This window comes from Beta vulgaris, chromosome 6, assembly GCF_026745355.1.
Source record: "Beta vulgaris subsp. vulgaris cultivar EL10 chromosome 6, EL10.2, whole genome shotgun sequence".
In the NCBI taxonomy this organism is placed as follows: domain Eukaryota; kingdom Viridiplantae; phylum Streptophyta; class Magnoliopsida; order Caryophyllales; family Amaranthaceae; genus Beta; species Beta vulgaris.
In genome coordinates, this window is record NC_079207.1 from 6,147,204 (window position 1) to 6,171,443 (window position 24,240).

Below are 24,240 nucleotides of genomic sequence, written 5' to 3' on the forward strand. Positions count from 1 at the left end.
AAAGTTGTTAAGAGTGAAAATCGATCTTAAAAATTTTTGAAACAAATTTAAAACTTGAAATATAATAGACGTAAAGATTTTAAAGATATTTTTAATTTTTTTTAATAGCAAGTTCATGTTGATAACGTAATGTGAGAAATATATAGCGAAGTTACTGAAAGAAATATATCAGAAGAGTGTATTGTATCTCCTTTTTTCTTGCAAACTCGGTTTTTATAAATAATGGTATTTATAGGTACAAATTTCACTGTGTAATTTTTGCACAAGATCAACATTTGCAGCGGCTGGGAGAAAATTCACCCAATATGCATCATGTAGGTTTTTTTTTTTTGAATAGTAAAATTAATTCATTAATAAAAAGTCATACGACATCTACATAAGCAATCGAATCAAACAAATACATAAATTGAATCAAACAAAAATTTCCTTCATAAAAACTACGATCGTCAAACAAATCTTGCAATGTGGAACATCTCCCGCTTATATCGCTGAAAAATACAGCCTTGTTGGAGAGACAATCTAACGATCCCTTGTAGTCGTTATGATGATTTCCGTCGGATTCATCTGACCGTATTCGAAAAATTGATAACCTTTGTGATCCCGCATAATTCTTCACCAACAAAATAATTTCACGGCAATCCATTAGATCTAGTATCCCGGATTGTAACTTGTAGAAATTCCCCCTCTAAAAGAGGAGAAAAACCCTGTCTTTCGAAGGAGGTCGAAAAACCTTGTCTTTCGAAGGAGATCGAAAAACCCTTTCTTATGAAGGAGATCGAAAACCCTTTCTTTCGAGGGAGAAATCGTTATTGGAAACCTAAAAACAAATAAAAAAAACAAAGGTGGGGGCTTTCCAACGGTAAAAACCGATGGAAGCCCCTTTAAAAATCAACAATGGAGGCTAGGATTTTTGAAGGTAGAGAGGAGAGAGGGGAGAGAGAAAAGTTTTTTGCGGCATAGATATGCATCATGTAGGTGAATGTGGACTTTACTATGCTTAAGAGTGGAATTCACCATTCCATAATATCATGTTGGACAGTTTTTGTCAGTCCTAATATCTCTATTATACTTCCTTCGGTCTTTATTAGTTTATCCGTTTTGACTTTTGACACTATTCACATACATGACTTTGACTATCTCTTGTAATTTGTATATGAGAAAAATATAGTCATGTGAGATCTTATTGGATTCGTCTCAATGTGTATTATCCATATATCAACTTTTTGTAATTTTTGTTTATCGAAAATTAGAAATATTAAAGTTCAAATTAGTATCTCGACAAATGTTCCCCAAAAAAGGAGGTAAACTAATAAAGTCTAGGAGTATAGGTTAACTCATGACCTTTTGGTATCCACCCTCTTTACCCAAAATACTCCTAATAACCAAATAAAATTAGTAATTATATTCTCTCTTTTTTTTTTAAGAAAAAAAGAAAAAAAAAATCCTCACAATACAAAGCAGTTACAATACCTAGTCACTATCGGAATAATTCTCTTTTTAATATTTGGCTTATCCTTGCCTAATTTTAATTTTAAAGTAGGCGGTCTCTCACAAGACAAACTCACCATTTTAAACTAAAGATAGAACAATATTACTGAAATGACTATTAAATTAAAAACTTCTACAAAATCACTTATATATATAATGAATATGAGTTTTTTCAATACTTCTATGTTGGGATTAGTTACTAGTTCGAATTTGATAGCAAGCATCGCGTGCAAAAGATACTACTTACTCCCTCCGTTTTTATTTATTTGCTACATATTCCAAAAAGGATTGGTTTTTTATTTGCTACATTGTTTCAACTTTCCTCGTTAGGAGACTTGATCCACCAAAAAATAATAATATTATATTTGTTTCACTTCTTTTACCAAAAAACTAGTTATTAGGCCCGGGTTATGTCCCGGGTAAAAAAAATTTCATTTATTAATATTGTACTTTGATATGATATTACTAAATACAATTTGGTCTAGTGGTTAAAACTTTAGTACGTACATGAACTTGAGGTCACGCCGTCACGGGATCAAAACCTATACTATGCAAATTATTACGACACCATTACGGACTCACGGTGACGGGCCCAACTCAAACAAATTAAGCTCTCGTACGCAAATTCGTCACTAATACGCAAATTCCAGAGCTTGAATTGCAGAAGCTCGTTCCAGGTTCTTGTTTTGTCCCTTAGATGAATCTACTTGTTTAAACGATTATTGTTGCGGATTTTGGTGTGGAATTGCGATTTTTAAGTTCTACTTGATGTGATTATTCATGCGATTGGTTTTATGCGGTTGTTATTGTTTGTTTCATGAATTCAACTTATTTTTTCTTTATCTCATATATGTTATTTCATGTTTTTAGGGATAATTTACATGCTATAAACTTATGATTCGAATTTCTGGTATAACTTCTTAATTCATGTTTGTTTCATGGAACTAAATGATAAATAAATTTATGTTACAATTTGTAGATGCGCATATTTGTGTTCACTTCTTCTTGTTTAATTTCATCAGATGAATTTTTCAAGTGTTGTGGCCGGAAATCAGGGATGAATGACCGGTTATCCCCGGGCCCAGGGCGGCCGCCCCTCTTGCCCTGGCTCAGGGACGGGTCTGTCTGTTATGTATGCGTATAGGACAATTGATGCTATTGTAAATTGGCTCCAAAATATGAGGACTTTAAGGTGAACAATTATAATTTTCATTCAATTACAATTTTCTTAATGTGGTGTGGAATTAACTTAAAATTCACTAGATATAAGTCCTTGGATTAACTTGTTCGTGCACGCCTGATGCCTGTGAGATTGTCTTTGGGGAAGGGAAAGGTATGGTGTATGCACATGCTCAAAGCTCTAAAGGCTGGTGAACAAATGGACTTTCGCGAGGAGGCATTGGCTGTTTGCTTATGTGGCTATTTGCTTGTGTACATACTTATTGCTATGTTGGTTTGATTTTTTGTAGATAAAACATCCTCTATTTTTCATTTTCTTGTGTACAGACTGGCCGTTTAAGATCAGAAGTTCATGTCTTCAAGTGGCATATCTAATGATGCTGAAGAATCATTCATGACGGAGGTTGTAAACTTTTTTGACACTGCGCCTCCTCTCAAGGACCATTCTCTCATAAGCAAAAAGTTAAGGGAATTTATTGAGCACAATTCTCATGCATCCAGTGAGTTACTGTTTGGAGATTGGTATTATTTACTTCAACTATGGTTTGTTTCTACTTGATTTCAATGAGAATTGCAATTGTCTTATAGGGAACGGATCATCTATGAGGAAGATTGTATGCATTACCTCTGGTGGCACAACTGTTCCCCTTGAGCAAAGATGTGTTCGTTATATAGATAACTTCAGTTCAGGCCACAGAGGGGCTGCATCAACAGAGTAATAACTTGTATGCCTTACTGTTATAGGTGATTTTGAGGGTTTTGTTTATGTTAAATGTTGTTAGTGACAGGATGTTTAGCATACAGGTACTTTCTCAAGGCTGGATATGCAGTTATCTTCCTCCACCGAAGGTACCTATTCATTTCTTCATTTACCCTATGTTCAGCTTTACTATATACTGAAGCCATTGCGTCATAATTGTTCCAGAGGAACTTGCCAGCCATACTGTAGATCTCTTCCTGATGACCCTTTGCTTGAATGTTTCGAATCGGTTAGTGACTCAAATATTCAAGGTTAGTCTCTCCCCACTTAGACTTCTTCATGGCTATTAGCTGGCTATGGTGGTCCTTTATTCTTTTGGGCACAGGCACAAGAAATAAACTATATTAGTATGCAACATAATTACACATTTTCGATATTTGAGAACCTTTTTAATTGGTCCATTCAATCTAAAATAAGCAGAGTAACCTCGGCTGAGACCTATGTTTCACATCTTTGTTTTCATTCAGTGCAGCAATCACAAGCTGAGGCAGTAATGAAGGCAGTCACTAATCACCATGCTGTATGGACCATGAATATATCTGTTAAATGTTTTTAGGTTTCGCATATATTCCACTAAACCTTCTTTTTATTTTCTTTTTGCAATTACTCTTGAAAGAGCAAAGTCAATATTGTTAGTTATTGTTGCTGGCTTATGGATGACAGGCACTGACAGCTGGGATCTTGTTAAAACTTCAATTCACAACCATATTTGAGTATCTTCAGGTTAGCTTTCCTTGCTACAAAAATTGCCTCTGACCATCATCTGATAATTACAATTTTACATATTTTATGAGCTTTTTAAATAAAATACAGTGATAGTCTTTGATGTTTGATTCTTTCTATGACGTATGTAATCTACCTTAATTGATATGTGATATATGACTTGGTATTTAGAACTTGGAGGGAGGGAAAGGCGAAAATATGCTCATGGCCGACCCCAAAGGGAAGGACCTTTCCCCTTTGGGAGTAGGAAAATCATGATCGGGATAGCGGACCCAAAGCTATGGAACTTGGGTGTGGTTTAGTCTTAACTAGTCAGCTGAGCTGTTAGTGTAAAAGAGTTTTCATCTTTTCATGTGGTATGAACCAGGGCCAATCGGCTGAGCAAATCTTGGAAAACCATGACTTTCTGGGAACTTGTAGTTATAGATTAGTAGATTACCCCTTCCTAAATGATAATCAATTGGCAGAATGATATTCTGCTATAGTTTTTTGGTATTCAGGCTCAATTAATGTACTTTGGTTTGGATATGAGAGCATAACCTTTATTGCTCCTTTTAGTGATGTTACATGTTGGTGCATTAATAATAAAGATCGTCTACCTATATATCTGTTCTGTACAACTGCTGCATTAAGTGAAATTTGGTAGTTATTTCTCACTAGTTATTGATGTGGTAAGGGTGATTGTTGATATTATCTATGATTCTACTTTGAAATATTGCCAAGTCACTTTTTTTTTGTTATTTGATCTGACATTTGTAATTTGTATCTTGGTCTGATATTGAGATTGGCTACAGAGTTCTGTGAAGTGGAAAAGAAATTACCTGGTGCTTTTGTTGACATGTATTTATGTAGGGTCATATATAAACTGTCCTATTTCATTCCGAACATAAGGAATTGCTTCTGCTTGGGTGAAACTGAAACATTGCCATGATGTTAGTTGCATCTAGTGGTAACCAACCTATATTTTGATTGCGTGTTAAGCTGATTGATGAATCCTGCATGACTGAATTAATTTTGGTGTTAAAATCAGCTGCTGCAGATGATTGCAATTGCAGTAAGCGATCTTGGGCCACATGCTATGTTCTATCTTGCTGCTGCTGTCTCAGATTTCTACGTCCCTTGGAATAGCATGGTACCGCTGCTGAACTATCAAAAAATTTCTATGTAGATCTTCAGTGGAAATCGTGTTGATGGGAATCCATAGAATAGCCTATATGAATTGCCTTTTACCATTGTTTGAAACATGATTGAAATTGGAAATTTCTCTTTGCGCACCCAATTAGATGAAAATATTATCATACTAACACTTCAGTTCACTGAATGCTGTCTATTCTCATGTATAATTATCTAACCATCGGTATCTTTCTTTTTAACTTGGCATCATGTTTAGGAATCCATGTATATTCAGAAGGAAAGAAAACTTCGAGTTGTTCCTTTAATATATAATTGAGCTGTTAGGAAATATAAGTGGATATAAAATGCTCGATTAGTAGACTGAGACGACTCAGATCTCTTCTATATTACTATATTCTACAAGTGATGATATTAATCATACGACTGACCAGTAAATAGCCCAAATTGCTGGAATTCAAGTTTTTGCTAATTTGTCTATTGCATGATTTAAGTTTCTTTGGTTAAGTGCATGGGTGCAGGGAGCATCAGTTTAAATGCTAATCAAGTTTATGACAAATTGTTATCGCTATTCTTTTGTCAATCCTATGCTCAGCCAATCATATTTGCAGGCAGAACATAAAATTCAGTCTGCAGCAGGACCCCTGGATATGCGTCTCGCTCAAGTGCCAAAGATGTTGTCTATGCTGAGAAAGGACTGGGCTCCTCTAGCATTTTGCATATCCTTTAAGGTTAGCTTTGTTGGCATTATCACACATTTAGCAGTTGATTTTGTAGTTTCGTAGCTTTGGCAAAATGATTCGTTTAATTCTTGTGGGTAAGGGTAGCACTTTGATAGCAAGACAGTAAATGATGTCAGAAAAGTTGATTGTGAAGAATTATGCACAACGTTCTCGGGATGGTTTATTCTTTTAGAAATATCAGAAATTATACTTACCATAGCAAATTCTACTTTGCCTAGGAAGTTCTTTAGGGCAATGTGACGAGTACTCCAGGAAGTGAGGTGGAGCTTTCCCTCGTGCAATACGCGATCTATGATGGATGGGACCTAGCCCATCTCTCTTCTTTGCCACACAGAACTGCCTTCTAATTTGAGATGGATAACTGGAGAACTTACATTGATCAGTTTATTGGAATAATTTTATAATATAGTGTAGACCTCAAAATTAAGTTGTGAGATTTTTAAGATTTTGTAAGATATGGAATCAGAGTATCTTGTGTGGATACAAAAATTCCTATGAGAAATGCACTGTGTCCTAGAGGCCACGCAGATTCATTGTGAGGTGGGTGTTTTGGAAGTAGATTAAGCGATTCACGAGGTTAAACACAAAGTCGATGATTGTTCTGTTCATGAATTCGAATTGTAAATGATAATCTTTGCGTTCATTGTGAATTTGTTGATATTAGTGGATTGTCATTGATTTTTTTAGCTTTTCTTGTTTTTAGCCAAGTGGATGATAATTCTTCTATAAGCGGTGAAAAAATTCATTCCCAATAGTTTTTTATGTCACCTTAAAAATCATAAGTTTATCCCGAAGTGTATTAGGATTGAACTGCGTTTGCTGTCACTAGGAACATCTGATGACTTCTGCCTCTGCATCTTATGTGTGCTATAGGTTCTCGTTTTTGAATGGTTTTGAAGGTTAAGATTGAGAAAACATTCTGAGTATTTAATTCTGTTGTTGGGTTCTATTTTGTTTTTGAAACTTGAGCAGTTAGAAACAGATTCTCAAATTCTTCTTGAGAAAGCTTCTTCGGCACTTAAGAAGTACAATATGCATGCTGTGGTAGCAAATGAACTTGCTACTCGCAAAGAGGAGGTCACAGTTGTTACTATTCATGGTAATGCTTGTATTCGTCGTGAAGCTGGGGATGACATAGAGAATCCACTCATACAACTTCTTGCGGAGAAGCATAGAGTTCATATTGAGGCTAACATGCAAAGTCATCAATGATCAATTGATGTATTGCCCAATGACCTCAGATTATAGTATTTTTTCAACTTTGTTCCGACATTAGCGTTCCTGCTGTTTAGACCGCATAACATTTGTTTGAGATGATATGGCACAGTACTATGAACCAATAATACTTTGACCAGTTATGCTGCTTATACTCGGGAATTATAACCATTTGAAAGTGGTTCAGAAAGTGACTAGTTTTGTTGTATACTTGCATTAGATGTTGCTTTCTTTGAGCTCAGTTCTGTTGTTTCTTGATCTGTTAAAACACGTGTGGTCGGTGTGGTACGGGCAGCACATATCATGTTTGTCCAAGTGGAACTAGCCAATCTAGGCTCGAATTGTCGAGCTCAAAATTTTCTAGCTAAGCTTGGCTCCTTTGCTAGATTATCTATGGTTCCCCTTGTTCAAGAGATATTCTGGGAATCATAGTGTGTCTTGTTTTTTCTTTGGGCAGCTATATTATCTATTTTTTCTGTGTCTTGAGAAAGGTTGTTAATATCATGATAAAAACTGTCGATACTTCTTAGAGTATTTATTAGTGATTGCTTATAAGTTTTATTTTTCGGTAGCATTTGATGAGAGTATGCAAAGAAGTTTGAAACTTAGGCCCTGTTGTTTTGGACTTATTTTCAGTTTAGTTAGTTTCCTTTCACAGTTTTCATTTAGTTCAGTTTAGTTCATTTCGTTTCAGCTTAGCTCAATTTAGTCCAAAAGAACGGGGTCTTATTTTTAAATGTAGAAGAAGTGGTTGCATGATATCAATGTACGAGTTTATGGACCACCTAGTTTCTTGGATTGTTTACTGCTATGAAGTTGGTGATCCCTAAGATATCACCTCTACGACTCCGAAAATAAATCAACTTCATTTACCAGACCAGAGGGGGTGTTGTTACAAGGGAATCATCCATTTCTATGTCCTTTTAATACTGACTAGATACTTGGTTTCCTTTTCTTTCCCTCTCTTACTACCTTTCCTTTTATGATTGAAAAATTTGTGAAATTACCTTATAAAATAAGAAATTACCTACTAGTAAAAATTAGGCACAAAATTACCTTATAATATAATTTATTTGAGGCAAAAAGGTGTCAATGGTCAGGCATCTGGTTAGTCGATTTTATTTTTTTTGTTCCGTTTTGTTCCTTTTACCTATCTTATCACTTATGTATCTCTCTCGTTTCAATATAGTTTTTCTCCGTCCCTTTTTTCAAATCAGTCATAGTGTCACAATAAATGATATTTCCTCTGTCTTGAAATGGATGTGTGAGGAAGGATGGGAACTCTTTATATGTCCTTCATGCTGTTTTTCTATTAATTGACATTTTAATAGCAATCTTTTCCCACTATTCTGAAAAGTGAGCATGGCGTGATGTCTTTATGCTAGCAAGCAAAATTATAAGCTAAGGAAATACTAGCATGAAGCTAAGGTAGAGTATTATGGATGACTTTTGTACGCAGCCAGTCACTGTTGAGGCTAAAACTTTCTTTGATTATCTTTCTCCTGCCTCGCTCTCTAGTTCCTTCAATTATAAAACTTACAGTAAGGCGTAAGCCCTTGGGTTGAGGATAACATAATTATTCTAGCTGATGGAATATCACACTTCTATTATCATAACATATCACGTATCACGTATGATATTTTATCAATTAGGATAACTATGTTATTCTCAACACCTTGGGTATAACTAAGAGTCTTTCCTCATGTTTGTCTTGTGGTGCTATGTCACATACTTGAATTGGATTTCAGAATTGTATTTATTTTTTATATGGCTAACTTAGCATGGTAAAGAACTCAACGTCTTGTTCTGGAAAGTTAATGCAATTAGTCTATATTCAATTTTTATTTAGGAAATTAGGCTTCATGCATTTCAATTAAAAAATCTTATTTTCTACCTATAATGTATTTTGTAGTTTGTGTAAGGAAAAGGGAAAAAAAACAATAGCAAAATTTAAATACAATCAGTTTTAAGCTAGTCTGCAAAATCAACTGGTAAAATATGTTGTAATAACAATATTCAATCGTAATAAAATGAAACTTGGCACAATTAAGTTACATAGCTAACATTTCTATGATTACTACAACAATACAAACTAAAAAAACACTAGCTTTTAACAAAAGAATCATTTAATTATATGAGAAGGTTGAATCAAATCTTTGATGCAAGGGCGAAGAGTGGTAGAGTAAGAATTGAAACGAAACCTTTGGCTATGACTATGCTTACCATAATTCTCACCTTCCAAACAATATTGAGACACAAAACCATCAATGTCTGCAAATATCAAATATTTCTCCAAAATTATAAAACTATTTGTCCATGAAGAAAATTGCTTGATGCCAAAGATATCAACAATGTCTATGTTAATCAACGAACGCCATGGACTCAGTCTTTTCTTTCCCCTTTCTCTTGCCTTATTCAAGTATTAGTCTTATATGCAAGTGATGTGTGCGAAAACAAATAAAAAATCAATTGTGTAATAATATATACGAAAAATTATTCATAAAGTTCATTGTATACTTTTTTTTATTTTTTAAAACCAATAAATCAAGGATGATGTAAATATTTTGTTAATTGAGGGTATAATGATAAAAATATGGTGAATTTGTATATTATTACTTAGAGAACGTATTGTGTCAGACCGTCCGACCATAATCTTTGGTCGGACGACTTTCAGTTGGTTTCAATTTTTTTTCAGTTGGTTTCAAAAAAAATTCAGTTGGTTTCAATTTTTTTTAGTTGGTTTCAATTTTTGTTCAGTTGGTTTTAAATTTTTTTCAGTTGGATGTAAGTTACGTCTAAATGAAAGTAACTCGGATTCTTAGTTTTATTATTTTTTCATTTAACAACTAACTAAAATTTTAAAAAAATATACACTAACCTCTACTTTCCTCTCACTTTCTCCTTCTTCTTCATTCCACATCAATGGCATCTTGCTCCTACCCACCACAAACACTAGACCGTGAAGCTGAGACCGATTTCTCTCTCCTCTACAACAATGGCTGCCACCAGTCGGATCTTTCTCTCTTGAACGTCCACCATCGACACAACAAGGTGGCGGAGGAAGAAGATGAAGAAGAAGGAGCAGCGGCGCGGCGGCGGCGGAGGAAGAAGATGAAGAAGGAGCAGCGGCGCCGTTCTCGCGGCTTCGTCCGACGAAACATGTTGGGTCAGACGGTCTTACTCAATACTTTCACTATTACTTAAGGGTATAAAAGGGTTTATCATTTTTGGTGTCCCCCTCCTCTTCCCTTATATTATAGAGATTCAAATCTTTATAATCTTATAAAAATACTTAACTAGATAAATAGACTCGAACACACACCCCCCTATCTACCTTACGCTCCCATCTAGAGTTGATCAACTCCGGCCCGGCCCAATTGGTTTTGCTTTGGGTCGTGCTTTGGACAAGCCAAAAATCACTTTTCAGTCTATATTTTGTCTGCTCATTTGGCCCAAAATAGCGGGTTTTGAGACTAAAAATTTGGTCCAAATTTTGCCCAGCTCAACCTGATAACGGGCAGTTTTTTTCGGCGCAACCTGGCTCGAACCCGGCCTGGCTCATGATCACCTCTACTCCCAACTAAACAGTCGAAAAGTAAACGCATCCATATTAAAATTTATATGGATCATCACGATCTTAAGGTACTTGTAGGCGGTATGTCACGGGTGGCATCCCACGCCCCACAGCATCGCTTGGCAGCGGCAAGGGGCTACCTGGGCGCCCTGCACTGGCCCGACGAAGGCTGAAAACGCCACAAGGCGTCTGGTGGGCCAAACAAGCTCCAAATGGGCTCAAATTGGGGGTCCGACATATTTTAGGCCAATAAAGATAATGGTCGAGCCAAATTTTCAATTTGATGCCCAAAAACAGGTGATGGTGCACGGGCATTCTCGGTGGTGCACCAGAAGCTTCTAGAAAAGCCTAGCAAGGTCTTGAAGGTGAGCTTCTAGGCTAGGGTACTTCTAGAATGTATCTAGAGTTTTCCTTGTTGTATATATGTGTTGTAAAGTGTCTAGATTGTTCTAATACATCATGTGTGTAGAACCCTCCAATTGAGAAGGTGCGGAATATTCTAGAATTTAGGAAAAGGAGGGATGGAGCCTATAAATAGGCATCCCCGTTCATTTGTACATATCATCCAACACTTGTATTTTCTCTCGAGCAATCTAAGAGCTTTCTCTTAAACTCTCTCTTTTTTACTTACTTTGCTTAGCCATATTTTTCATATTTAGCTAATTTTCGTATCACACTTAGCTTAGCCAAGCTAGCCTAGCCAAGCCAAGCAGGCGGATGCCTTGACATCGTAATGAAATGTATAAGGCAAATGAGCTTGCCTTAAACAATTACCGTAATCCAATAAAGATATAGAAACCATCACTACAAAAAGTTTGATCATCAAAATTCAAGTGTCTTCTTGTTATTATGTTTTCAATCTTCAAGACCCAATTAGCATCCTCTAATATGTAAACATCATAGTCACTATTTCAATCTTCAGTATCATGTATAATAAATATCGAAAGAGTATAATTAGATGTGAACTTAACATTTTTCTTACTAAAAATATTAGCACACACAAATGCAATATTTAACTTCCTATCTGTTTTTTTTTTTTACGGTAAAACCATGCGAACTCATTCATTCATAGTCAACATATCAGAGATTACAAGTGAGTTCACCTCAGATGGCGTCTCCTCTAACCACACCCAGAACACCCGGAACTCCTTGCTCATATGGGCTAATTTATGAGCAACTCGATTACCTTCCCTATAAATATGATTAAAAGAAACAGACACACACAAAGTACTACAAAATAAAATATCCGACACAATAGCACCAAAGCTAGTATTTTCTATTACACCCTTTTTTAGATGGGAGATTAATTTCAAACAGTCACTTTCTAGCATTAGATGGCGAAACATCCATAGCAGTCCGGATAGCATGCAGGCCGCAAGCGCCTCCGCACGTCAGCTTCACAACCTGAGTGTTGCACATAGCCATCAGCACCTCACCCAGTTCATCTCTGAAGATGCCTCCAAAACCCAAACTCCCATCTCCAAAAACTGCCGCATTAGAGTTGACTTTGTATATCGATCTCCCATCTTCAGGTGCTCGCCACAGCCGTCCAATACTCCCCTCTTCAGTTTGCCCCTTTCGTGGTTCCTCCCTTGCATTAGCACACTCCTGAACAATTTTGACAGCACCAACTTCCCATCTATTTGATATTTTTCTGCCAATTCGTTATTAGGCATGAATAATTTGTTAATGGATTGCATAAAAATAATTTGGTTGGCTTTTTGGAATTTATAGTCCTACCTACGATTAAGCCATTGCTTGACGCCAAGATATGACCTTTTTTGGCTAAAAACTCGAGGGATATTTTTAGAATACCATTATAAAGGTTGATTTTCGGATAAGAAAGAAAATTGTAGATTTTCAACCTTGATTGTTAAGCCTGAATCTTCTTATATGATCAATGACTCATTGCTTTTTGAGCATGAATTATGTCATTGTTTCTCAATAAAATAGGTTTTCGGACAAATAAAATGTGCATGTTTTTGCCATAGTTGTTTTTTGGGTGCAACTTACCGGTAAGAAGGTGATAAACTTCAGTGGGTCCATAGGTCATACACAAGTCCACGTTGAACGGTTAAAGAGGGGAATGACTACCTAAAGGTTGACAGGTGTCATCCTAAAATCAATTGGTGATAGGTGAAGTAATCCAGCAATTTAGATATGTTAGTCATTCATTCTTTCTGATCTTTCATGATTACATATGTATTACTATGGTTAATAGTTCATGGTTAAGTTTATCAATAATCAAACTTTTCCTAATCATTATGGTTTTCCTTTCTATTTTCTTTGTGGAAAAATTTAAGTTTTTTTTTCACATAAATAGTTTGACAAGGTATACTGTAACTAATGAACATGGTAAGTCCTCAACCAAGGATGTCTTGGCCTAGTGGTTAAGATTGAGGTGCTGTGAACGATAGGTCACAGGTTCGAATCCCTCCTTCCCTTCTTTGTACTTTGTACCGCCTTCGTGGCTCATATGCATCAAAAAAACATGGTAAGTCCTCACTTAAAGTAACCATCTCTTTTGATACGATTTTTTCGTCATACTTCATAAGGTAATCATTTTCTTCGAGAATTACCCTAGCCTTCTCCCCTCTTTTTTTCTCTCTAAAACCCTAGCCTCCCATACTCCTTCTTCAGTTAGGGGCTGCCATAGATGTTTTCATCCATGGTAAGCCCCCTTTTCCCTTTTATTTTCAGTTTATAGTTTCTTTTCTTGTTTTGTTGAATAAATTAGTATCTCTTTATGAGATTTCTTCAAACCCTGTTATGGGGTTTTTAAGTCTATGTTGTGTAGATCTCCTTCTCCCTTATGGGAGTTGTGAGTGTGGTTGTTTTGTTTTTAGGTATGAGAAATTGTTCTTATTGGTTGAAGTTCAAGACTCAACATGACGGTATTGGAATCTCGGATGCGATTAACATGACTCGATCAAGAATGCTCTTCCAAAACCATGTCAGAATGATAGACTTCCTCAACGATAGCTGTTTGATTCAGCAAATACAAGGGGGTTACGGTGTATTGCTCGATCTGGTTCATTATAGTTGGTTCAAAGACGAATTTGATTTAACCTTGTTTAATTGTATCTTGTTTTTGTTTAATATCTATTGTAGATGTCATTTATTTGGCGTTCAATTAATGAAATTTCTCTTTCAAAAAAAAAACTAATAAACATTATAATTAATAATCCTAGTATAAGGCAGCTAACCTAGTCCTTGGAAACCAAGTTTCTAACTTACCGTATTTCTAGTTTTATATTTTCTAAAAGTTTTTAAATTGCCAATATAAAAAGTATGAAAGGTTTTTTTTAAAAAAAATAAATAAATTCGCTTGTCATGAAGGCAAATTGGGATCCTTTGTACAAGGGGTGATAATCAAATATTTGTCATTGAGGTGGAAGGAGTATTTTACGAGTTACACCCACTCGGCTAACCTTGATCTAGAAGGAGAGGAGTATATTTATCATATACACATAATATCATATACTTTGACTATCTCTTGTCATTTGTGTTTAAAGAAAAATATAATCACGTGAGATCTGGTTCGATTAATCTCTCAATGGGTATTATTCAAAGTGAAAGTATTGGGTCAGACCGTCTAACCCAATGCATATTGTCAGACGGGCTGAGCCCAGTACTTTCACATAATATATTCATGTACATATTCATTAATTATTTTCATCGAGAGATCTCACCATCATATTCAATCAATCAAACCAAATAGTAGTATGTGCTTTTACTGCCCATATTGATGACTTCATTTAATCTCTTTCATCATTTTCTCTCTCGTCAATCTTCCATATAGATCCTTCTTCAAAACCTCTCCCTCCAATAACAATGGAGAATTCCTTTTCATCCCAATCCATGGTAGATCCAATGAGTTCTCATCATGTCTATTGCTTGACTGCTTTCTATTCAGCCGGCGTTGATCCACCGTGAGTTTTTGCAGTCCCAAATCTTCCTCATCATGTTCTGACCCCAACTCCGTTTTCTTCTTTGATTTCCTCTCTATCCATGGACTGTGACCTCATCAATAACCTCTACCAGCGATGGTGTAATCGTCCACGACCGACTTATTCCTTTTGCTTTGGGTTTAAATACTACCTCCGTTTCTTTTTAATTGTTACACTTACACTTTTCACGAATGCCGATGCACTACTTTGAGCCTTTATATCTCTAATTTTGTATTTGTAAAAAATATAAAAACTACATATTAATAAAATACATACTAATACGAATCTAACAAGATCCCACATGACTATGTTTTTATTCACGTATAAATCACAAACGAGGGTCAAAGTACAATTTGTGAATAGTGTAAAATGTCAAAGTGTAACAATTAAAAAGAAACGGAGGTAGTATAAGAGAAGTAAGACTTCTACTTTCTCTCTCCTAATCTAATTACAGTTGTCGTAGGTTTAGTTTTAGTTTTAGTTTTAGTTTCAGTTAATTTCAGTTGGTTACCTTATTGTTTCAGTTAGTTCTTTTTTTTTCAGTTGGACTTTTCTTTCTTTCAGTTGGACTTTCTTTTCTTTCAGTTGGACTTTCTTTTCTTTCAGTTAGACTTTCTTTTCTTTCAGTTGGACCAACTGAAAAAAATAATGGGTCAACTGAAAGAAATAATGGACTAACTGAAACAAAATGAAGACTACCTGAAGAAAAATGTAGACTACCTGAAAAAGAATAAAGACCAACTGAAACCCAAGTAAGTCTAACTGAAACACAAAAACCCACTGAAAAACAAAGAAGACTAACTGAAAACAAAATGAAGATTACCTGAAAAAAAATTGGAACCACCTGAAAAAAAATGAAGACTACCTGAAAAAAAATTGGAACCACCTGAAAGTCGTCCGACCAAGATTATGGTCGGACGAGTCCGACACAAATACAATACATTCTCTTATTCAAATATCAACTTTTTATAATTTTTACTTATCGAAAATTAAAAATATTAAAGTTCAAATTAGTATCTCGACAAACATACCAAAAAAGAGTAAACTAATAAAGTCCAAAGGGATTATTTATAAATTGAACAATCCAAATCTCATAATGATTAGGAAAATAAACATAGCCATCGCCCACTTTATCACTTCCTTTTGTCGTTTATCCTTATCCCTCCAAAACCGTGTGCTTCCCTCCCATTGAATCCTTCTAAAACCGAATGCTGCACAAATTGTCAAATTCCCCTCAAAGCAACCCACAGGCCACACTTTATTAAACCCACCCTAAACTTTTGACCCATCATCATTCAACCCTAAACCCTAAAAAAAATAAAAAAAAAAGGAAAGAACAACAACAAACAAAAAAAATCAAACCAATAATGTGTAGAACCACTGATTTCTACCGGGAAGATCGCTTTCTCCGGCTTAAATCAATCTCACTCCAACTTTCTCTCTCCACCACCACCGTCTCTCTCCTCCCTGAATCTCTCACCTTAGTCTTCCTTCCTCGCATCAACGCCACAATTCTCGAAATCAACGGCTCAAGAATCCTCCCTGATTCTCCCGCTTTTCTCTCTCTTCACCGCGTCCACCACTCCGACGCCGTTTTCACCTCCAACGACGTCGTTCGAGCCGGAGAAGGTGTCGTTTTCGAGGTCCACGTCGCCGATAACCGCCTCCTCCGAGGAGTTTTCCGGCAATGCCACGACGGCGTTCTGAGAGCGAAGTGCAAGGATGATTTGCGGAGAGAGTTTGGTGTGAGAGAAGTTGAGGTTTGCTTTACGTCGGAAAATGATGTCGTTATGAGAGAGAAAGTAGTGGCGAAGAAAAGAAGGTTTTGTCGGAAGTTTGAGGTGGCGTTGGAGGATATTCCTGAGGAGAGAGAGTGTGACGTATGCTCTTGCTGTTGTGATGAGATTGTGGATAGATCAGACGGTGGAGATGATGATGATGTTGATGATATGATGAAGATGGAGATGGAAGGTGTTAAGTGGGCTGTTGATGTAGGGATTTGGGTGGTTTGTTTGGGTGTAGGCTTTTTGGTGTCTAGAGCTTCTGCTAGAAAATTAAGACAGAGAAAATTCTTAATGTGAGACAAGTTTTTGTACATTTGCTTAAACATTTTTGTCAATTTTGCAATTGTAGATACATACACTCTTATGGATTGAGGTTATATTGTTGAGATGGATTCTCTTTATCTTTAAAAGAATAAAATAAGTTTTAAGTTTGATAAGTTTGGAGAAGTTTAATCAAGTTTAATTAAATTTAAATAATTTGATTTGAGCTAAAATGTTAAACATCGTCTTGAAATTACTTAAAATTGTTCCGATTTTATCAAATATTTTCAACTTCATCATTCTCTTCTTTTCCCAAAGGACCACCTCCATCTCCAGAGTCACCCCCTCCACCACCCACCCCAAAGGACCACCTCCATCTCCAGAGTCACCCCCTCCACCACCCACCAACAGGCTCTCACCCCACCCTCCCTCCACCCTTACCAGCAGCCCCCAACCCATGCAAGCACCATGAGCAAGCCGCAAAAACAAAAGAAGTAAATTTTTGGCGACCACCGCAGAAACATCTGTCCAGGATGTTTTGCGGTGGTCCCCCCAAACTTTTTTTAAATTTCCTTCGTGGTTGTGCGTGGTTTTAGTTGGTGATGTGCGTGGCCTCAGTTGTGGCTTGCGTGATTTTGATAGTGGTTGTGGAAAACGAAAAAAAAGAAGGGTAAAGTTGGAAATGTTTGGTGGAATCGGAGACGATTTTTAAGTCATTGTTAGGAGATGTTTAACAACTTTTTGTAAGATGAATATTAATAAGTTCAAATGAAGTAAATGTACTTATAAGTTATAATCATATCGGTTCATACCGCGATATTTATCTTGGACATTTTTGTTGTAGAATTGGTCCAAAATTCTTGTCTATGACATCTAAAATCTAGATTAAAGGAAAACCATCCTTGAGGCTGGTAAATGGATAATTGAGAATAATAATAATATAAACTATTTGTGGTGCTTTTTAGATGTCGAAATTTATATATTTATAACTATCAATTAAAGTTATTTCTTCTCATAAGAAAGGTCGAATTACTAAATTGTTGGTACATTAAAAGCTATACTAATGTTAAAATTCAGAACTTACTCAAGAATACACCAAATACATTTAGGATGAAATTTATTATTTAGAATTTTGAATTATACTCAAAATGCTCAAGTAATTTGAATTGGATTCTTTTCAAAATTGGATTGGAGTTGATTTATTTTCAAATTGGATTGAATAGAGGTATTGCATCCAAAAATAGAAACAATCTATTTGATCTTCTTAATAATTTTTTTTTTTTTTATGGTTCTTAATAGTTTTTCTAACTTATCTTTTAATTTCTTTAAAGATTCCTACTATGAATAGATGATATGTTCATCATGAAAACTTATAGGGCAAATGTTTGGGCTTGTAAGTGTGAGTTTTTGTTTTATATATAGGCCTATGGGTCATTGGGCCAAAATCTAAAAATAATTTCGTTACTTTAGCTTATAGGGCAAATGTTTGGGCTTGTAAGTGTTTTGGTTTTATATATAGGCCTGTGGGTCATTGGGCCAAAATCTAAAAATATTTTCGTCAATTTGAAATCCAAATTGAATAGTGAATTCCTAATTGAATTTCAGCATTATTAAAATTGGTCGAAATTCTGATTTGATTATATTCATAATGATAAATTTTTTTCCCAGATTGGATTGAATTAGAAGCAAATTTAAAATAAAAATTAAACTTTTTCCCCTAGATATATCGAAATGTTGTTCAGATAAAACATGTGTAAACTCCTTATATATGAAATGTTTTTCCTTTTATAACAATGTATCATTATATTATCGTTGTAAATTCTTACAGTTTCACATAATGAACAATTGAGTATAATCCTTGAAAAAAATCTTGCCCAAAAAGGAACTATAAAAACATAAAGTAAGAAGCGTCAAAATGACTGAGTGTTTGATACTAGTACAAGTAGCACATTTCCAAATAGCTAGTGGGGGCATTTGGTAAATGACTTTTTAGTGGTGTTCTTATAGATTTGTGGTTATGACATTTTTATATGGTCAAAGAGTTCGAAAAAAAAAAATTGGTAAATGGTTTTTTAAGTAGTGGAAAAGGCGGCTTTTTTAATGGCTTCTTAGCCAAAACTCAAAAGACGAAATTGGTAGATTTTTCTAGTAGCTTTTGGATTTTGCATCAACTTTATACTTCATCCGTCCCATAATATAATTCTTATTTCCATTTTGCACGTTTTTCTCGCTGGTCATGGAGAGAAGAAAACGACAGTCATAGCAACCACGAAAAAGAAGAAAACGGCAGCCACAGCAGCCATGGAATTCCGATGGTCGGAAAAAACAATCAAACCTGCGACATATAAACAATTAAACTCTATTTTGGTACTACTTTGACTTAGCTTTGATACCAAAAATTTTGTGAGATACCAAGAGTTACCAACACTTATTCAGTAAAGTCAAATCAACTAATGAATAACAAGTAACAACCAACAACCAATTGTCAAATACTCTAGTATGACAAGAAAGTTGCAATCGTTCAACTTCAATACAAGTACAGAAGATGAGAAGAACGTGTAGTACAATATCGACAATTTTCATACACCAAAAGACATAATTTAATCAGCCAAAACATTCTGTACATTTATACTTCACTAAATACCCACGTTCTAGGCTCTCAAAAAAGTATGGTATGGGTTTCTTTCTTATTGCTCCCTTTGTGCACAATCATGCAAGCTCTTGCACGAGCAAGGTAAAAAATTAGAGGAATTTGAGGCCACTAATGGTGGGGCCAATCCAGATGCATATGAACAATTAACCACAACGTTAATGATAATAGCCGTTAATGGGGAAGTTATAATAGCCGTTCAAAAAAGCGGTACCAAAAAGCGCGGCAAACAGATCTTTCTTTCTTCTTTCTAGTCTCTAGACTTTAGTGAGTAAGTGAACTAGTGATTGATCATTGATATGAAAGAAAGTCAAGTTCCATGATTGGCACCGGAAAATAAAGAGATCTTGTTAGTTGTAGAGCTCCTGTTGGGACTTAATTCTCATGGAAAGTCTTATTTCATGGGAAGTAAATTTCCCTGTCTATTTTTTAGGAAATGGCTTTTGGTGTTTGGTTGAGCATAGGAATTTCTAATCATCGGGAAGGGGGGGGGGGTTGGCGATTAATTTCCTACACTTCATAGGAATTTCCATTTCCTTGGAAATTCTATTTCCCATGAATATCCTATTTCCTGCTAACCAAACAACTATTTTATTTTGTACTTACTAGAAAATCCAAATTCCAGTAGAATATGAGGTGAACCAAACGACCTTTTATTTGGGAGTCTTTTTACTCTTTAGAGACATTATGATTAGCTAGATATTTCTCTTTACCTTTGCATCCTTTTTTGGTTTCTTAAATGGGTGATTATTCATCATCAAACTATATATTCTCTTTACTATGTAACATTAGCACTGTACTAAGCTAGTGTCCTGTGACTGTATAACACTGGCTTAATTAATTAGAATTAGATTAGTTGTCTAAACCCGATTTCGGAAATTTACTGATAAGTATTTGTTATGAGAATGTTTAGCAAAATATATGGGATCGAGCTGATTGTGTTCCTTGTTCATTAAGTTGATGTTTGTGATCAAATAACTAAGTCATATATTGTGCGCCTTTTCTCATCATGACGTCGTGTTAATTTTTTTTTTTTTTTTTGAGATATTAGATGGATCATGTCATTAATTAGACCATGAATGTGTTGGATCGAGAGAGAATTTCGTACAAACTCTATATTTTAGACATAAGAATTAAAGGATGACATTAGATTTAGAGATAAGAAATAATAACTTCGACTAACTCCTACAGTCCTACTAAAGAAATATGTTTATCATCATAGTATACAACTTCCTCTATCTATTCAAATTTTATTTGTATATTATTGACAAACCACTCAGTAGTAGAAAAAGTTAGTTGATGAAATATTTATTCAATGCAATCATATATAAATTATATTGAAGTAGTTAAAGAAAATAAATTTATACAAGGTGTGCCTTATAAAACAACCTTTTGGAAAAATACTTCTAACTTAGGATGTAGTCATGTAGGAGTACAACGGTACAAAGGTTGCAAAAGAAAACATGTTAACTACCCTTGAGGGAGAGTAGAGAAAGTTCTCTCCGATATTTAAAAAAAGTAAGGTAAAACTCATGGGAGAAATAAATTGTTCAAAAGAAAGTTAAAATTTATATTTTGTTTTAAATGATGGATTATTTGGAAGTGACTTTAAAGTTTATCTTTCTTGGAAGATAATAAATTAAATCTTAACACCAATTATGCGGCTACTACCATTGGTAGCTATGTAAAAAGGCGTGTTATTGACTAAGACCTAAGATGTATGATCAATTAAATTAGACTTATCTTTATTATACATGGTTATACATGTGGAATACTAAAAAAATACAAAAAAATAACGAGGAAGGCTAACTACCTACCCAATCAAATAAAAAAGAAAACTAACTTTCTCAAATAACTTTTGGAGTATAAAATAAATCGTCGTAACACTGAAAATTTTACTAGCACATGTCGTTAGTGTTTGGTAGTAGGATCCGATCAAACTAATTTATATCGAATATTAATTTAATTTTATGTCCTGCATAGAGTATTCTTAGTGGTGTGAATTGGACCATTCCATTTGGACTTGTCTTTCAATCCAAATCGAATTTTTAGAGCATGTTGTATTTTTTTCCAATATTAAACCTGATTGACCTAATTTACTTACAGGTTGAATATACTAATATGAAATAATTAATCTCACTATTTTACTATTAACAATTTGTTCAAGAAAAAAAACAAAATTCCTACTAAAAACTCAAATTCATTTCAAACACCATAAGTTCATTTTCGAATCAATTTCCAAATTTTTTTAGATAGTTGTAGTGAAACAAATTCATTTCAAACACCATAAGTTCATTTTCGAATCAATTTCCAAATTTTTTTAGATAGTTGTAGTGAAACAAATATAAAAATAGCACTCACTAATAAAATTATCCATTCAACTTATTTTTTTAAAAAGTTATTTCTTCTTCTTTTTTCAATTTTTCTTAATTTTTTTGAACTTTTAAAGATAATTGAACTAAACCAATTTTCTTTCTTGACACGTATTTATAGGTTTTAGAGTGATGGTTATTTGTTTATTCTACAATAACCGTCATTTGCTATCTAATTTTCATACTTTTCACGAGAATTAAACTCGTAGTATTACTTAGTGAAATGAAAGAAGCTATCAATTCTCTATCTTCTAGTTTTCATAGGCCTAAAATAGTTATAAAAGTGTTGGTAACACTTTAATTTGTCAAGCTTAATTTTATAATTCTTGTTGGAGAGGTAAAATGGTACAAAGTTAGAGAAGTTGATACCAAATCTTTGTCTTTAGTACCAAGTTAAAATTTCGTATCAAGTAAGAGTCATTTTGATATTATATAAAATTTTACGTTTTTCTCATCAAATACCCCTGACAATTTTTTTTATTCATCAAATACCCCAACTTTCTCCAAATTCACCATATACTCCTGAATTTCTGAAAAATATATCCAAATACCCTTAATAACTAACGATGGTTAACTCTGTTAATCATTAGCGTAACTTAATCCTAAAAATCATAATTAACTCTAAAATACCTAATTAAATCCTAATTAAACCCTAATTAACCCTAAAACCCTAACTAACCCTAGAAACCTTAACTAACCCTAACCCAACCCCAGCCCCATCAGCCTCCTACCACCCCCCAAAATTTGTCAGTGGTATTTCGTGAAAAAAACCATAAATTCTATATCCGCGATGAAATTTACTATAATTGAGTACTAATTTAACTATAATTGTCTAATTGAGCACTAATTCAACTATAAATTGTCTAATTGAGCACTAATTCAACTATAAATTGATACCAATTCAATTCTCCACCATGCAAAAATAACAATAGGACATTTATAAAATCTCCCTAACACCGGGGCCTTTCATAAGTACATGGAAATAGAAAAACTATAGTATATAGCATGAAATGGAAATGTGAAATGTCACAAATACAGGGTAAAGGCCATGACGTAATGTTGCATTTAAGTGCTTAAAAACTAGTGGCTGGCTGGCTTCCCTTTGAAGCTGTGCTCACATTGTTTTGCTGGGAAAGTCTTTTGAAGAGAGACAGAGAAGATGGTCAGTAAACGCAGGGAAAGAAAAAGAAAAGATAGGAAACAAACAAAAGTTTATAAAGGAGGATACCACATAGAGTTGAACACTGAATGCGACACCGAAGGAACCAACAAAATTATAGAAGAAAAATCTATCATTTATTCGTTTCGGAGTTGGACCCGCAATCCCTTTCCTCCTCCCAACGGCTAACATGTTTCACAATTTACACATAGTAGTATAGTGAGCTTGTCTTGACAACCAACCGTTTGAGTCTCTTAGGGGACTCAAACGGGGTAATTTGGTCATTTTATGCGTTGGAAGATTTCACGCGCGTGTGGCTAACATTTGCTTGGTACCAATGCTAGGTTATAATGGTACCATTCTTCGAAAATATTGATACCTTGGTACCAATCCTGATAACAATTTGATACCAATGTCAGGTTATAATGGTACCATTGTGTTTTATTTTGGGTGTTTGAGTCTTTTTTTGAACTCAAACCGTTGGTTACCAAGCCTTTCTCGTAGTATAGTACCTAGGTCACCATTTTTATTATCCACAGGGACATTCATTCCTTCGTAGTTATAATTATAGTTATAGTTATATTAAAGGTGATTATAAATCGGATTGGTATTAGTTCAAAAATTGGTTCCGCTTTGGGTCAAAATTTTACCTCAAAATCCGCTAATTTGGGTCGGCCGGTCGGGTAACGCGGACTTTTGGCACGAAAAAATATTAGCCTATTTTATTCATATTTAAGTCGTTTGTGGCTCTTTTTTTGTCTGAAGAATCAAATCCAATCACGTGCCAAAAAATCGTACGCAAAAACCCTCCATTTTCGGGCGGACTCGGCCTACATGTTGGGAGTTGGGACCATGCTGATCACACCTAAGTTATATTAATTGTTAATAAGTATTGTTTGGTATTACTTCCTTCTTTATATAATAGAGATATTTTTACTTTTGATAATATTAACTAATTAATTATGTATTGCCCATATTGTATTACTAGTAACCAAGCTAGCTTGGTGGAGGTGGTGGGAAACTCACCTTGTGAGTTGTGACTTTGAGGTCACAAATTCAAATCCCACTATCGGAATGGCTAACTTGCTAGAGGTGATGGTCTAATAGAGTTCCCTTTCTTACCAGGAGGTGGTCATTGGGGACCCATAATAATAAAAAAATATTGTAATAATACACATACAAGAAATATTATACAGTTATATAAGGCCTATTTTGTTTTTAACTCAATATGTATTTTTAAAATATATTCTT

General features: G+C 34.8%; 2 protein-coding genes across 5 annotated transcripts; both read left to right on the forward strand.

Moving 5' to 3' along the window:
• The first annotated feature begins 2,005 nt into the window (after positions 1–2,005).
• Positions 2,006–7,480, forward strand: LOC104895245 (phosphopantothenate--cysteine ligase 2). Of its 4 annotated transcripts, none has more exons than XM_010681698.4 (11): positions 2,058–2,165; positions 2,511–2,680; positions 2,995–3,167; positions 3,256–3,382; positions 3,472–3,516; positions 3,593–3,678; positions 3,895–3,947; positions 4,091–4,150; positions 5,181–5,282; positions 5,893–6,012; positions 6,997–7,480. In XM_010681698.4, the coding sequence occupies exons 3-11, from the start codon at positions 3,020–3,022 to the stop codon at positions 7,234–7,236; spliced, it is 981 nt and encodes a 326-aa protein (XP_010680000.1). In that variant the 5' UTR covers positions 2,058–2,165; positions 2,511–2,680; positions 2,995–3,019; the 3' UTR covers positions 7,237–7,480. The 4 variants fall into 4 exon arrangements, with proteins under 4 accessions (XP_010680001.1, XP_010680000.1, XP_057251575.1 ...); XM_057395592.1 differs by lacking the exon at positions 2,058–2,165 and adding an exon at positions 2,190–2,398; XM_010681699.4 differs by lacking the exon at positions 2,511–2,680 and having other exon boundaries at positions 2,006–2,165.
• An 8,397-nt stretch (positions 7,481–15,877) lies between these two features.
• LOC104895246 (hypothetical protein) lies at positions 15,878–16,984 on the forward strand. The gene has a single exon (XM_010681704.3). The coding sequence runs from the start codon at positions 16,131–16,133 to the stop codon at positions 16,842–16,844; it is 714 nt and encodes a 237-aa protein (XP_010680006.1). The 5' UTR covers positions 15,878–16,130; the 3' UTR covers positions 16,845–16,984.
• Positions 16,985–24,240: the final 7,256 nt, after the last annotated feature.

Coding starts and splice junctions, on each gene's coding strand:
- LOC104895245 (XM_010681699.4), top strand. CDS start 3,020: ATGTCTTCAAGTGGCATATCTAATGATGCTGAAGAATCATTCATGACG. Junction 3,948..4,090: donor CAGTCACTAATCACCATGCT/GTATGGACCATG, acceptor TATGGATGACAG/GCACTGACAGCTGGGATCTT. Junction 4,151..5,180: donor CCATATTTGAGTATCTTCAG/GTTAGCTTTCCT, acceptor TGTTAAAATCAG/CTGCTGCAGATGATTGCAAT.
- LOC104895246 (XM_010681704.3), top strand. CDS start 16,131: ATGTGTAGAACCACTGATTTCTACCGGGAAGATCGCTTTCTCCGGCTT.